At 45.2% G+C, this 13439-nt stretch overlaps 2 protein-coding genes across 2 annotated transcripts; one reads left to right on the top strand and one right to left on the bottom strand.

The window, feature by feature from the left end:
- The first annotated feature begins 783 nt into the window (after window positions 1–783).
- LOC123183022 (uncharacterized) lies at window positions 784–7170 on the top strand. The gene is made up of 17 exons (XM_044595744.1): window positions 784–1036; window positions 1553–1616; window positions 1833–1941; window positions 2149–2211; window positions 2854–2954; window positions 3035–3101; window positions 3204–3272; window positions 3570–3731; window positions 4397–4470; window positions 4550–4647; window positions 5307–5414; window positions 5556–5653; window positions 5740–5880; window positions 5971–6018; window positions 6154–6268; window positions 6664–6761; window positions 6846–7170. Exons 1-17 carry the CDS (start codon window positions 958–960, stop codon window positions 6936–6938), a joined length of 1587 nt encoding a protein of 528 aa, XP_044451679.1. The 5' UTR covers window positions 784–957; the 3' UTR covers window positions 6939–7170.
- A 20-nt stretch (window positions 7171–7190) lies between these two features.
- LOC123183021 (MACPF domain-containing protein NSL1) lies at window positions 7191–9427 on the bottom strand. The gene is made up of 2 exons (XM_044595743.1): window positions 8308–9427; window positions 7191–8223 (listed from the first exon to the last, which is right to left on the bottom strand). Exons 1-2 carry the CDS (start codon window positions 9275–9277, stop codon window positions 7340–7342), a joined length of 1854 nt encoding a protein of 617 aa, XP_044451678.1. The 5' UTR covers window positions 9278–9427; the 3' UTR covers window positions 7191–7339.
- Window positions 9428–13439: the final 4012 nt, after the last annotated feature.

Here is a 13439-nt window from a genome sequence, read left to right as displayed (position 1 = left end):
CTTTTTTCTTCTCCGTGTTGTCATTTTTTTGTTTCTTTTTGTTTTTTCCAATCTACATTCTTATATACATGATCAACATTTTTTCAAATACTTGTTCAAGATTTTTCAAAAAATTATTCAACATTTTTTCAAATACTTGTTCAACATTTTTTATATACATGATCAATATTTCTTAAAATACTTATTCAATAGTTAATACATACATTATCAACAATTTTTCAAATACTTGTTCAACATTTTTCAAATACTTGTTCAACATTTTTATATACATGATCAACATTTTTTCAAATACTTGTTCAATATTTTTGAAATACTTATTCAATATTTTCAAATATTTGTTCAACATTTTTCAAATTCTCATTCAACATTTTCAAATATTTGTTCAACATTTTTCAAGTACTCATTCAACATTTTTCAAATACTTGTAAAATATTTTCAAATATTTTTTACAGAGTGTTTTTTGCAATATATATATATATATATATATATATATATATATATCAGTATACTTTAGAGTATAAACAAAAATAAAAAATAAAGCAAAAAACGAAAACAGAAAACATAAATAAAATATAAAAACAAAAACAAAAAACAGGCTATGGCTTCCCGGGCGCGTGCTCGCCCCCTTCAGAGTCTGGAAGTTAGACTCGCTGAAGGCGAGGAATAAGTGCGCCCCACGCACGGTTTGCGGATAGCGCAGTCTCAGCGAGCGAGGTCGGCAGCGCCGGGGCCCACCTGCTGTCCCCGTACCCATCAGCCCCGGAACAAGGCGGGGCACGCGGCACGCGCACGGGGCAGGCACCAGTACACATCACTTCTCCAGTCCACCGCTGGTGGCGTTCAACTTCGTTCCCAAGCCAAATCCCCTCCCTCTGCCCCTCTTGCCCCCACAACCGAAACCAAAACCCGGAGCGAGACCGCGGCGGCGAGAAGCAGCAGCAGCAGCACCACCACCAGATGGATCCCGCGGCGGAGATGGATACAGGCGAGCTGGACGCCCTGCTCCGTGCGGCGGCCGACTTCGCCTCCTACCCAGGTTCGGCGCGACGCCTCCCCCTTCTACCACACCTTTCCCCGCCGCATCCGGTCCGGCTGCTCGGGTCATTTCCGCCGCGCCGCTCCTCGCCGACGCGCGGGGCCTCTCCTCTGCTCGCCTACCTACCTCTGGCGATGGGGGAAGCGAGGGAATACGATCTCGGTGGTAGGGTTCGAGCCTGGAGGGGGATCCTGGTTGGTCCCCACGGTCGAACGATTTGGTTGCGGCCGTGTTCCCAGTGAGGATCGTGCGTCCCAATACAGCCTCACTGCTTCAGCGCCTTGGGTTTACATTACATTTACATTACACTGTTGTTCGCTGGAATGGCAGCGTAGCTGCGACTGTGCTTATTTCTCCATCTCCGATGTTGGAACCGTAGGGGATTAGTCCCTTCTTCTCCCACCAAATTGTAGTGAACTCTGCTTCGGCTTGTGGGTCGCATTTCGACAAAGACACCAGGTAGTTGGTTTGTTGTTGGTGCTGACCTATCACCGTACCCTGCCTTTTACATTGTAGGAACGCATGGTGAGGACACAGTGAGGCAGTTCCTGGAACAATTCCCTCTGCCTAAGCTGCTAGGGTGAGTTTTGTTCCCCCTCCTCTAAATGTTTCAGGTTCATGTAATTTTCTCTACAAATGTTGTGGGCTGCATCCCTCCCACATAACAGCCTTGTCCTGTTCCAGTCGTTCCAATGCATCTCTTCTTTTCAGCAAATGCCATGAAGAATGTATGCTCTGACTGGCATTGATGTGGACTATTGTGATTGCCGTTTTTAATTCGTTCTTGGTCCTCTAGTGTATTGCAGAGCCAGGCAGACTTACCTGAGACGGTTGAAACTGTTGCAGCGTGCTTGGACAAAGTATTTTCATCTAGATATGGAGCATCGCTTCTACCAAGCTATGGTGTATGTGTAACTTACTGTCTCTGCCTCTTCAGCGGTTTGTTTATTTATTTAAACATGGCCACGTAAACCTCTTGCCTTGACCAGCGCAGTTATGATGTATTAAGTATCTTACAAAATTATCAACATGTTGATCTATCATTCGCTCTTTTGTGTATTATGCGCTCGTTTGATTATCCAAAATGTTGAATTGTTAATTGATTCTTTCAGGAATTTATTCAAGCTGGGTTGCTCACAAACTCAAATAGTATCAAACAATTGGCCTGCAAAGCGGTATGTATCTGATTATATTTCTCTAGCAGATGCTTTCTGTGGATATGGTTTCCTTGCTTTGTTTACTGTAATCATTTAGGGAATTTAGAAAATTTGGCACCAATTGGTTATTGAAATCAGAAATAGTATTTCATGTCATGCATTTGTTATCTTGAGATGGTAAGTGTGTAAACCACAATTCCAATCAATGTTGAAATGTTAGCTGTGTACCTTTGAAGGTTTAACTTTAAGCACACATGGCCTCCTGATTTAGCTTACTACTCTGTTTCTGCCTTTTGTATAGCAGCAGGTAGTTGGTTTTGGTCTTGGCCGTGTACTGTGCCTCGTGGTGTTCTCCTTGAATACAAATGAAACAGATTTCAATGCGTGTTTGAGAAAAAAAGTATAAGTTTAAGCTGGTTTTTAACTCCTTTGCCCTCTACTCTCTAATATGGTAGCAAACAGAGTGAAATTTGTGTACAAACAGAACACTGATGTGCTTTACCAACTCCTGCAAATCCATTTCATGCATGATCCTTCTTATTTGTCCAAAATAACCATTCACATACTTTTTAACATCGTCTTGCAAAGAATGTCTTCTGCAAATCCTTTCTCAGCCAATGTCTCCAGAGTCCGGACCCTCACTTTCAAGTTCTATACCAGGTGGTACATCTTCTTGACAAGGCTGGAGATATTGCTGTTGCCGTGGACACATTTGTACAGCACAATCTGTACCCTCTTCTGATCAACTGCTTGGTTGAGGGGTATCCTTATTATCACAAACTCCCATGACATGCATTATGCTTGTATTTTACTTACTATTAATTATGTTTGCTTTCTGTAGAGACGAAGAGATCTCAGCAATTGTTTTGGATGCCATAAAGCGTCTAGCAGAAATTCCTACAGGGACCGTGAGTATTATATTCTTTTTTCATAAATGTTGAGCGAATCTCCCTCTCAATATGAATAGCAGATGCTAATATTTTTATTTTTGTTTTTGCTTTTGCTTTCAGGATATCATATTTCCACCAGATGGTCAAGGATTGCAACTCAACAAAGTGGCAGCCCAGTCATCCTCAATGGTATGGTATCCAAAAGCCACCGTTATTAGGTCAATTTGTGAAACAATCGATACGTGACCTTCTAGGCCAATGGCAGCCTACAACTACAAGCCTACATTTAGTAATGTCTAAAGTAGTTTATCAAAGAGCTGTTTTGCTAATACTGGCAGATTACTTACACGTGTTGAGATGCAAAGTAGTAGCTATCTAGTGTGATACAGAGGAATTGTTATGTATGTTGTACTAGATGCTGTGAGTATGGTTCTGTACTTCTATTAAACCTGCTCAAGGTGTTGTTCATGTTCCTCTTCTTTGCAGGCACGGATTCGCATTCTATCTTTGATAGCTAAGCTCTTTGGTGCATCAAGTTGTACTGCTACTGCAATTCGTGACTCAAACCTTCTCAGCTTATTTGAGGACGAGATAAAAGATAGAAAAGATATGCTTAAAACCCTGAGTGCACTAGAGGTCCTCTATGAGGTAATACTATATGTCTTACTTGGATTGCCTTCAGGTTTCCCTTGTTATCACCTTATTCATGCATCCCTCTTTTCCTGAGAGAAGGATGCATTTATCTGTTAGCCTGGTTTCTGTAAGAATGGGGTGGATTCTCCATTTCTGCTGCATAATTATGTTGATTAAAACAAAAACATAACATAATTAAAAGAAGGAAAATAAGAAAGAAACCCTAAACAAGCCAAGCTTGACAAACCAGCTACTACAGGTAAAGAGAGTCTAATTCTTTGTCACTTCAAGTTCACCATCGAAAGCCTCTTCAATCTATGTTTGTTAGGAGGGTCTTTTGAAGATCGTGCAATTTCTTTAAATGGAGGAAGTCTAACTTTGTGCCACTTTGAGTCCACAATCAGCCTCAGCCATCTATGTTTGCTAGGAGATCTTTTTATTATATTATACATTGAAACCAAATATTTTGCGCTTTTTTCTTTGTCACTTCATTTGCCTAAACTCACACTAGTATTTGTTGTTCATCACATGCTATGTAAACGAAATTTATTACTTATCAAATGACAGTAAATACGTAATGATCACAAGGTTTTTGTTATGTAATTGTTGATGATAGAGATCTAAGAATGCAAGATCGTAGAATTACATTTTAGCTAATTATGTCTTTACTTGTTTTGCAGCTTGCGGAGCACCCTCACAGCAATATGTTCTTGTTAAAGACCAGTTTGCTTCAACACATAACTGATGTGATCAAGTACTCAGCTCTTGCCTCCATAAGTCCATATTTGTGTTTTTCAGCCAATTTATGTTGTTTATTTTTGGTCCTTGTGTAGCGATCCCTCAGCTGATTCTATTGTACGGTCAAGGGCATCATTGATCAGTGGGAGGCTTCTTTCTTCAGCTGATGCTTTTATGACTATAGAAAAATCTTGTAAGCATGATTTGTCTTGCAGCTACTACACCTTCAGTCTATCAGCCCTGCTAAATATTTTCACTTATATTGTTGATCTTTTTAATTGTGTGCATTATTGATCATTATATGTTCTACAGTGTGTTCTCCTCTACACTTCGTTTCTTTGTATCGTACTCTGCTAAAGAGAAATGTGTTGCTACATTAATAATTCAAGAACAGCCCCTTCACTAAAAAAACTTGATTCTGAACATAGCTTCTATGCTAAATTCTGATTTCTAGTCATTCTCTGTTAAATAGAAGTGTATCCTGACGTTAATAATTTAGAACAGCCCCTTAACCAAAAAAACATGATTTTGAACACAGCTTTTTATGCTAAATTCTGATTTCTTGTACGTTTTCCTCTACATTTTCTTTCTGCATATCATTCTCTGCTAAATGGAAGTGTATTCCTTCATTAATAATTCAAGAACAGCTTCTTCATTAAAAAAATGATTGGGAGCTCAACTTTTATGCTAAATTCTTATAACCCATTTGTTGGGTTGTTGCTGGGACCTTAAATCAGAACATTTATATGCATCTAGGTATTGTTAGCGTGAGAGACTGAGGGTATCTTTGGTGGGATTCTGTAAAAAAAAAGGTACTAGATTGATATGTTAATCGAGATTTCTCCATGTTAGGTGTGACGAATCTGCTCTTGGCCATAGACAAAATATTGAGGACGGAGGAAAGTCAAAATACTGATGAAATTGAGAGCGCGTTGGAGACCTTAGGACTAATTGGTACAAGTAAGTTATGTTTCTATTTCTTTCTTATAACTTTCTGTTGTACTGAAACCTGCATCTGTTTGGGAGTGGTCTCTTTAACCATAATACTTCATTTCACTATCTGACCTACTCTTTGTTTGTCTGGCTCTGTTGGTGAAATAGCAACTCAAGGAGCATGCTTGTTGCTCTCTGATCCACCAAATATTGCCAGACATGTGGTAGAAATGTCCTTTGATAGGCAGGGCAGAGGTAAACATCTGGTAAGTTCGTCTACTACTAACCCTGTTAGTCATTGGCAAAGTCTCCAGAAACTATTCCTCTTAGAGTGACGCTGTGAAACTTTCAGGCCGCTTTACATGCCTTGGGAAGCATATGTGGTGTTGATCGACAAGAAGACCAGATGAAACTGGATGATCCTCAAGCAGAAGAGTTCCTGAAGCGCTTAGTCTACAGTGCAGCATCAAACAGTCCAAAATTAACTCCTTCGGTTAGAGCAACACAATTTCTCTAGTTTTATCTTTCTCACTTAATGTTATAATTAGCCTTTATAGCGATTTTCTTTTAATTTTTTTGGCAGGCTCTTCTTCTATCAATTCTACAACAAGATCCAGACGTTCGGATTGCTGTAAGCAATTCTTGCTTGTTAAAGTCTACTTGTTGCTGATATATTCTTTTCATCTGTTGCTGAGTTATTTCTTCGTTTGAGTAATCACATCGACTATACTCATTATAGTGATTGCATCGCATTGAATGTTTGCAGGGTTATAGAGTACTGTCAGGACTGGTTGTCCGAGAATGGTGCCTAAGGGAAGTTTGCTCAAAGCCAGAGATAATCGGAATTGTTACGGATCCGAAAATGGAGACAACAAAACTTGGTAAGGACTTAGTAGTACTTCTACTACTAAATGCAGTAACTATAGACATGTCATTCCTTATAAAAGCATACATCTGTCACTTCAAAGAAGATGTTTTCACTGCTGCAATGTTCCTTTTAGCATTTGAATACTATCTGTCATCATTAATTTGGAGTTCGTTGCCGGTGACATAATGCTTACACATAATGTGCCCGCTTAACTTCCCTCGACCCAAATGTTTGCTCTGAAGTTTAGTGCACGTCCAAGTGTCCAACTGCCTTCTGACCTCGTAGCATCATTGGCTCTTGGCAATACGCCGGAGCTGTTCTTTGCTGCTAATCCAGTCATGAACCATGCGATATTCTGTTTACTGAACCAACTGTTCTGATGATGACATTGGTTCGTTACTATCATAGGCATGGAGGCACGGTACGCTTGCTGTGTGGCAATCAACAAGGCCTTGTCATCATCGCACCTTCTTCATGAACCGAGCCTTTCTGAACTCATTGGAAAGGTATGTCCCCGGTTCTTGCATCCGCTGGTTCTTGTCGTTTGAAGCGTGACTGTTGACCGAGGAAACAAATGCCTCTTGCTGCAGCTGAATGAGGCGGTCAGAAGGGGTCCCTATCTTTCTGAGAAGAGGCAGCGTGTGGAGGCACAGCCGGTGGTCGGTACCATGGAGAGGTTTTAAGGTGGCCTTTCGAGCTCTTCGGCCGAGAAACCGAGCACCCTCTGTGCTTGATGCATGTACATTAGGTGCAACTGTGTATCTTCTTACCTGAACTTGTGTGACGAGGATGATGATGATATCAGAGGTTCCGTTCTGTTGGGTTTTGTGATGTAAATCGGTGGATGCTGGTTCATGCCATTCCATCTTACAATTACAGTTACCAGTAATGTTAAGCGGATGACATCTTCAGCAAGGGAATATGCTTAAAATGTGTAGTTTCTATTTTCTACTTTTGGCAAATTTCAACATCTCACAGCCCTAACTGGTCCTGATTTACAAGAATTGACAAGCACTCTCTAATCTACAGTCTGTACGACCTCTTGATGTATGTGCGCACTTTGTACATGATATGCACAACTGATTCAAACCTCGTCGTCCTCTGGCGCCGAGATGAGCAGCGAGTACTTGGCCTTGAGCGCCACCTTGCCGCCTTCCACGCAGAGCTTGGCGCCAGTGACCACCCAGTACCCCGGCAGGTCGTCGGGGCCCCTCGTCACCTCCGTCGTGTCGATGTACTTGGCCATCTTCTGCACGGGCAGCGGCACCGGCGGGCCCTTGGGGAACACGGCCGAGTTCACCTCCACCTTCCCCTCCATCGGCTCCCCCTGCGGCGGCACGGCGGCGGTGCCGGACAGCGCCGCGCTGAGCATCGCCGACAGCGAGCCCGACTTGCGGGTCGTGGCGAGCGGGCCGTCCCACTCCGACCGCCGTATCTTGGTCCGCGCCACGCCGGAGAAGCCGAGACGTAGGAAGAGCACCTTCTTCAGGCACGCCTCGCGCACCTCCAGCCAGGCCGCGGTCACCACGGCCGCGCAGTCGTCGATGCGCGCGCCGGCGTGCTGCACCGGCGCCGTGCACGCGTGCGTCAGCAGCGACGACCTCACAGGCTCGAAGTAGGCGCGCTCGTTCACGGCGTCCCCGACGGCGGTGGTGACCGCCTCGCCGACGACGATTGGGACCGCGCGCGGCGTCGCCGACAGGTGCTGCAGGTGCACGCCCAGCCGGCTGTTCTTCTTGCCCTCCAGGAACAGCCGGATGCCCGTCACCGGCCGGCCCCCAGAGTCCACCTTGGCCGTGTTGACCCGGAGCTTGGGCCCCATGAGCGTGAACTGGAGCGACGGCAGGCTGTCCTTCTTCTTCTTCCTCTGCGGGCCGAGAGCCAACGGGAGCTCGCCGAACTCCGGCGCCCACTGCCGCGGCACCTGGAACTCCAGGAACTGCTCCAGCTCCTCTATCGGCGGCTTGTCTGATGATCCCACAGCCAAACAAATTAATGGTTAGATGGTCAGAGTCAGACACACAGACACGGGTTGAGAAGATATTATCGTACATCTGAGGTAGAGATTGACGGCGTGGTTGAGGAAGCCGCGACCGGGGACGCCGGTGAGCAGCGAGGTGATGGGCACGAAGGCCATGGAGATGACGTCCGGCGAGGCGGCGATGGTGGTAAGCCAGTCGTCGTGTCCCTGCCCGTCGTCGACGCCGCCTCGCCTGACGTGGATGCCGACGACATCGTCCTTGTTGTGGATGACCGGCGACCTGAAGGCGCGCCAGGCAGCGGAGCCGGGGCCGGGAGGTCTCCGCGACGACGACCCGCGGCCCTTGGCGCCGGCGGAGCTCTGCCGTCGGTCCTGGGACTGGGAGAAGGTGGCGTCGGCGAGCTTCTTGAGGCGGGCCTGCACGTCCCGCGGCTCGAGGGCGGAGCCCCTGAGCTGCTTGACGCAGACGACGTCCTTGCCCCCCATCCTGACGCCGACGACGACGTGGGTGCCGTGCGTGTCGATGAAGGCGGCGAGCGCCGGGGGGTCCCAGGAGGTCGGGACGTCGCGGGCGACGTGGTCGCGGAGGGCGAGCCGCGCGCCGCGGGGGGCCTCGACGGCGTAGAGCTCGACGAGGCGGGCGTCGAAGCAGAGGCTGCGCGTGGCGGCGGCGTCCCGGTGCCAGCAGCCGCGGTAGTCGAACATGGCGTTGAAGGGCCCCGAGGGGATCTTGCCCGTCAGCGACAGCGACTGGTTCACGTGCTCCGCCATCTGCGTGAAGGAGAGCACGTCGGAGCGGAACCGCGCGCGCTCGCCCTTGTCGGCGACGACCCCCGCGGGCACGCTGGTCACCACGGCCCCGCCCGGCAGGCACAGGTCCCGCTCGCCGCCGCCGCCGAGGTCGAGCAGGCGGTCCTTGGCGCGGAAGAGGCGGAGGTCGTCGGCGAGGTCGTAGCCGCAGCCGACCGCGCGCACGGCGGCCTCGGCCGCCTCCTGCGCCGACGGCGGCGTCGCGCGCGCGGCGCCCAGGTCCATCATCATCCCCGCTCCACCAGCAGCCAGTTAAGCTCCTCGGCTCCACCGAGCTCGCATTATAAGCTGTGCTTTGTGGAGAAGTGGTCAGAGAGGGAGAGAGAGGCCGTCTCGTCGGTGTCTGGGCAGGACGGTCGCCGTGTCGTTGTGTGGGAGTGGGAGCGAGCGAGCAACAGCTGCGGGGGCGATGGCGACGGCGGGCGTGGAGTCAAGGCGCCGGCCGGGACGCTTGGGCGGAGTGACGTGCGGGTGGGGGGGAGCGGGCTGACGCGGTCTCGGGGGCTCGCCGTCGTTTTCGGCGCGGAAGGAATGAAGATCTTTCCGGGAGGGAGACGGCGCGGGGGAGCGGTCAACAGACGCGAGTAGAAAATCAATCAAACACTGTCACACTTCACCGGTCACCGGATACAAGAATCCAAGTCTTCTGTCATAAACGTGTTTGCTTCCGGACACGTTCGGATCCCGAGCTCGTAAGCTCAGGTGAACAGTAAAAAGATTCAACGTTTCATAAATGTCATTGATTTTGTTTTTTGTCAGATATTTCACGGATGTCATCTGGTGTTGAAATTTTATAAGCTATTAAATCATTTATCAATGTTTCACACAAAAAGAATTTTGGATTTCTTGATTTTACTGTTCACCCAAGCTCATATGAGCTCGGGATTAGAACCACTTTCGTTTGCTTCCTCCCTTTCCTGTTCTCCTAATATTCTTTCTTCGGCCTTGCCCGGTCTCCGTCAGCTGTGTTTTAGGCGGCTGAGGTTTTCCCTTGGATATTGGATCGAGCAACCAAAACAGTAAAATATGAATAATTCGCATAACCTAAATTATAATGCTCGCTGGGGTTAGCAAATCGAATGATTTTATGGTAATTTCCATCGTCTCGCAATTTTAGTTATGCTTGCCAACTAAATTTGCTTTCCTTGGCCAACATAAATTGTCATGCAAATCGTGCACAATTGTCATGCTTTCAGTCTGATGTTCGCTGGTTAAAAGGGACCATCATTTTTTGCTAAATCCCTGTAGACTTAGACTTGGAATCCAAAACGATCCATCATGGCACATTGGATTGATGATTGGAGTATTTTGCACGCGAGGGAGGACGCACAGGTGGAGCTACAACGGGGCGCAAGACTGCTGGAACGAGTCGCCAGTGAGATTTTCCAAGCGGGAAGAGGCTGGTCATCCTGGATACCAAGGATTGTGAGATGAAAAATGTGGACATAAGAGATGAGACATGAAGAAAAAAAACTTTGAAGATTAAATCCTGACTGATAGGAGGGGAGAGAGTGATGAGAGGGGAAGTGTAGAATGAGATGTTTTCTATAAAACTGTGAAACTAGCTGGTCCTGTTTTCGTCTTCCTAGAGGTGGTGGATTTGCGTTATGGTTGTAATAATAAAGACTTATGGTTTCGTTAATGAAATCAAGGGAAAAATCCCTTTCATTCAAAAAAGAAGAAGAAATGATCCATCATTTACTCGTGGGGTGCGTTTTCTCCCGCACTATCTGGCATGAAATCTTGAGCTGGTGCCTACTGCCTGTCATGGCACCTACAGTCGATATGATGATCTTCAGCTGGTGGCACACCACCCAATAGGCCTCCCCAGAGTGCCTACGCAAGGGCGTTGCTTCGTTGGTCACCCTCGTCATCTGGCTCTTGTGGAAACATTGGTACTTCCGCATCTTTGACGGGGTGTAACCCTCCTTACCTGCGCTACGTGGTGCCGCTCACAATCGCATATCCGAGACTAGGGGGTAGGGACCTTCTTATACTGCGTTTCCAAAGAGTCCGCTTGTTATACAGTTATAAGATTCCTAGTCTTTATACTAGTTTCAAGATAGAGTCCAGATCAGACTACTAACCACGATATAATTTGTTGTTAGCGGATCCTATCCGTCAAGTCCTCGAAGCACCCGCTTGTGAGCAACACATCATAATAAAGTATAAATTCCTCTAATTATGTAGATCAACAATAGGGTCATATCTAGTTACACGATCTAGCTTCTTCCAATTATCAGCGTACCCGGGTAGTCTTTCCAATATATAAAGCATACTATATTCCACCGATAATTGACCGGCTTCCTTAAGCATGCAACACTTAAATGCTTTCCAACAAGAGTAATTCCATGCACAAAACACATGTATAATTCCATATGAGGTATTCCAAATATTAATGATAATAAGTGTTTGAATATAGTTGCAGGACACATAATCCCAACATCTCCCACTTGTCCAAAACGATCATTCAAAAAATTCGTAAACCCATAGCCTGAACATGCTTACCAAATACCTCCTGACTAAGTGACTTAGTCAAGGGATCAACAACCATATCAGTACTAGGTAGAAACTCTAAAGAAACAGACATACGTCTATTAATTACATCACATATATAGTGATACCTTCCCTCAATATGTTTGATCTTGTTGTGGAACTTGGGATATCTGGAAACCTTTATTGCAGCCTGATTATCACAACACACCACCACTGGTTTTCTAGCACTTTCAACAAACTTCAAAGTCGAAAGAAATTCCTTCAGCCACACCGCCTCCTTCGCAGCTTCTGACGCAGCAATATACTCAGCCTCCATGGAAGATAACACCATTGAATCTTTCTTCTTACTACTCCAAGATATAGCGTGACCAGCTAATATAAATAGATACCCAGGCGTAGACTTTCGGTCGTCCAGATCACCCTGTCAATTAGCATCAGTATAGCCCTATAGTTGTAGATCCTTTTGGTTAAAACAGAGTGAATAATCCAGTGTTGCTTGAACATAATGAAGATCATGTTTAATTTGATTCCAATGCCCAATTCCTGGATTCATTTGATGTCTACTCAACACTCCAACAGTATAGCACAAATCAGGGCGTGTGAATAACATGGCATACATCAAAGATCCCAATGCAGAAGTACATGGAGTCTTCTACATTCTCTTCTTTTCCTCAGGAGTGTTAGGACACATCCCCTCACTGAGTTTAATTCCTACAGCCATGGGCCCTAAAGCAGGCTTGCAGTTTTCCATAGAGAAACGTTTAAGAACAAATTTTAGATAATTACTTTGACACAAACCCAAAGTTCCTTTATTCCGATCTCTAAGTATTTCCACTCCAGCATTTTTCATATCTTTCATTTCAAATGTAGAAGCTAACCAAGTTTTAACTTCTATCAACATTTCCTTACTACTAGAAGCAATAAGTATATCATCAACATACAGTGACAAGAGTGCAAAATTTCCTCCCACTATTTTAAAATAAATGCAATGATATCCCTCCGTCGTAGAAAACCCATATGATGTGATAGCATCATCAAACAATATATTCCATTGCCGTGAAGCTTGCCTAAGACCATAAATAGATCTATTTAGCTTACACACTTTCCCCAATTTTTCTTTTCAACAAAACCATCATGTTAAGACATATAAATCTCTTCCTTCAGATGACCATTCAAGAAGGCAGTTTTAACATCCATTTTGATGAAGTTCTGTATCAAAATAAGCAGCCAATGCATCAATAATATGAATAGAAGTAAATTTGCTACAGGGGAAAAAGTTTCCAGAAAGTAAACGCCTTCCCTTTGTGTGTACCCTTTAGAAACCAACATAGCTTTGTATTTTTCAACATTACCAGAAGCACTCAATTTTCTTTTAAAAATCCATTTTGATCCAATTGCCTTTTGGTCATTAGGTAGATCAACCAATTCCCAAACTTTATTCTTTTCCATGGAGTTTAGTTCCTCACGCATGGCTTCCATCCATAACTTTGATTCTGAACAAGACATGGCATGTTTAAAAGATTTTGGTGCTTCCTCTAAACTTGAAGTTTTAGAGTATACTTCCCCCATAAATACATAATAATCATCAAGGTATGATGGGCCTGCTACATTCTTCCCACTTCTCCTAGGTAAACTAGTTATAGGAGTCTCAACATTTACGTTGCCATCAATTTGGTTTTCCTGATTGTTAGAATCACTTTCAACATTAGTATCTAACGGGGTTGTCGATAATTCTACTCTCGCACGTTTGGCACGATGAGGTGTATCTTGATCTAGAAAAATGGCATCTCTACTTTCAATTAACTTCTTCTTCTCTGGGTCATAAAATCTATAGCCATTTGAACCAGAAGCATATCCAATAAATATTCCCGGAAAACTCTTAGGTTCCAATTTTGTT

Source organism: Triticum aestivum, chromosome 1D, assembly GCF_018294505.1.
Source record: "Triticum aestivum cultivar Chinese Spring chromosome 1D, IWGSC CS RefSeq v2.1, whole genome shotgun sequence".
NCBI classification, from domain to species: Eukaryota; Viridiplantae; Streptophyta; class Magnoliopsida; order Poales; family Poaceae; genus Triticum; species Triticum aestivum.
Note: the sequence above shows the minus strand (reverse complement) of the source record. Positions and strands in the feature narration are given on the sequence as shown.

Coding starts and splice junctions, on each gene's coding strand:
- LOC123183021 (XM_044595743.1), bottom strand. CDS start 9,277: ATGATGATGGACCTGGGCGCCGCGCGCGCGACGCCGCCGTCGGCGCAG. Junction 8,224..8,307: donor CGTCAATCTCTACCTCAGAT/GTACGATAATAT, acceptor TGGGATCATCAG/ACAAGCCGCCGATAGAGGAG.
- LOC123183022 (XM_044595744.1), top strand. CDS start 958: ATGGATCCCGCGGCGGAGATGGATACAGGCGAGCTGGACGCCCTGCTC. Junction 4,471..4,549: donor CACATAACTGATGTGATCAA/GTACTCAGCTCT, acceptor GTCCTTGTGTAG/CGATCCCTCAGCTGATTCTA. Junction 6,269..6,663: donor AATGGAGACAACAAAACTTG/GTAAGGACTTAG, acceptor TTACTATCATAG/GCATGGAGGCACGGTACGCT.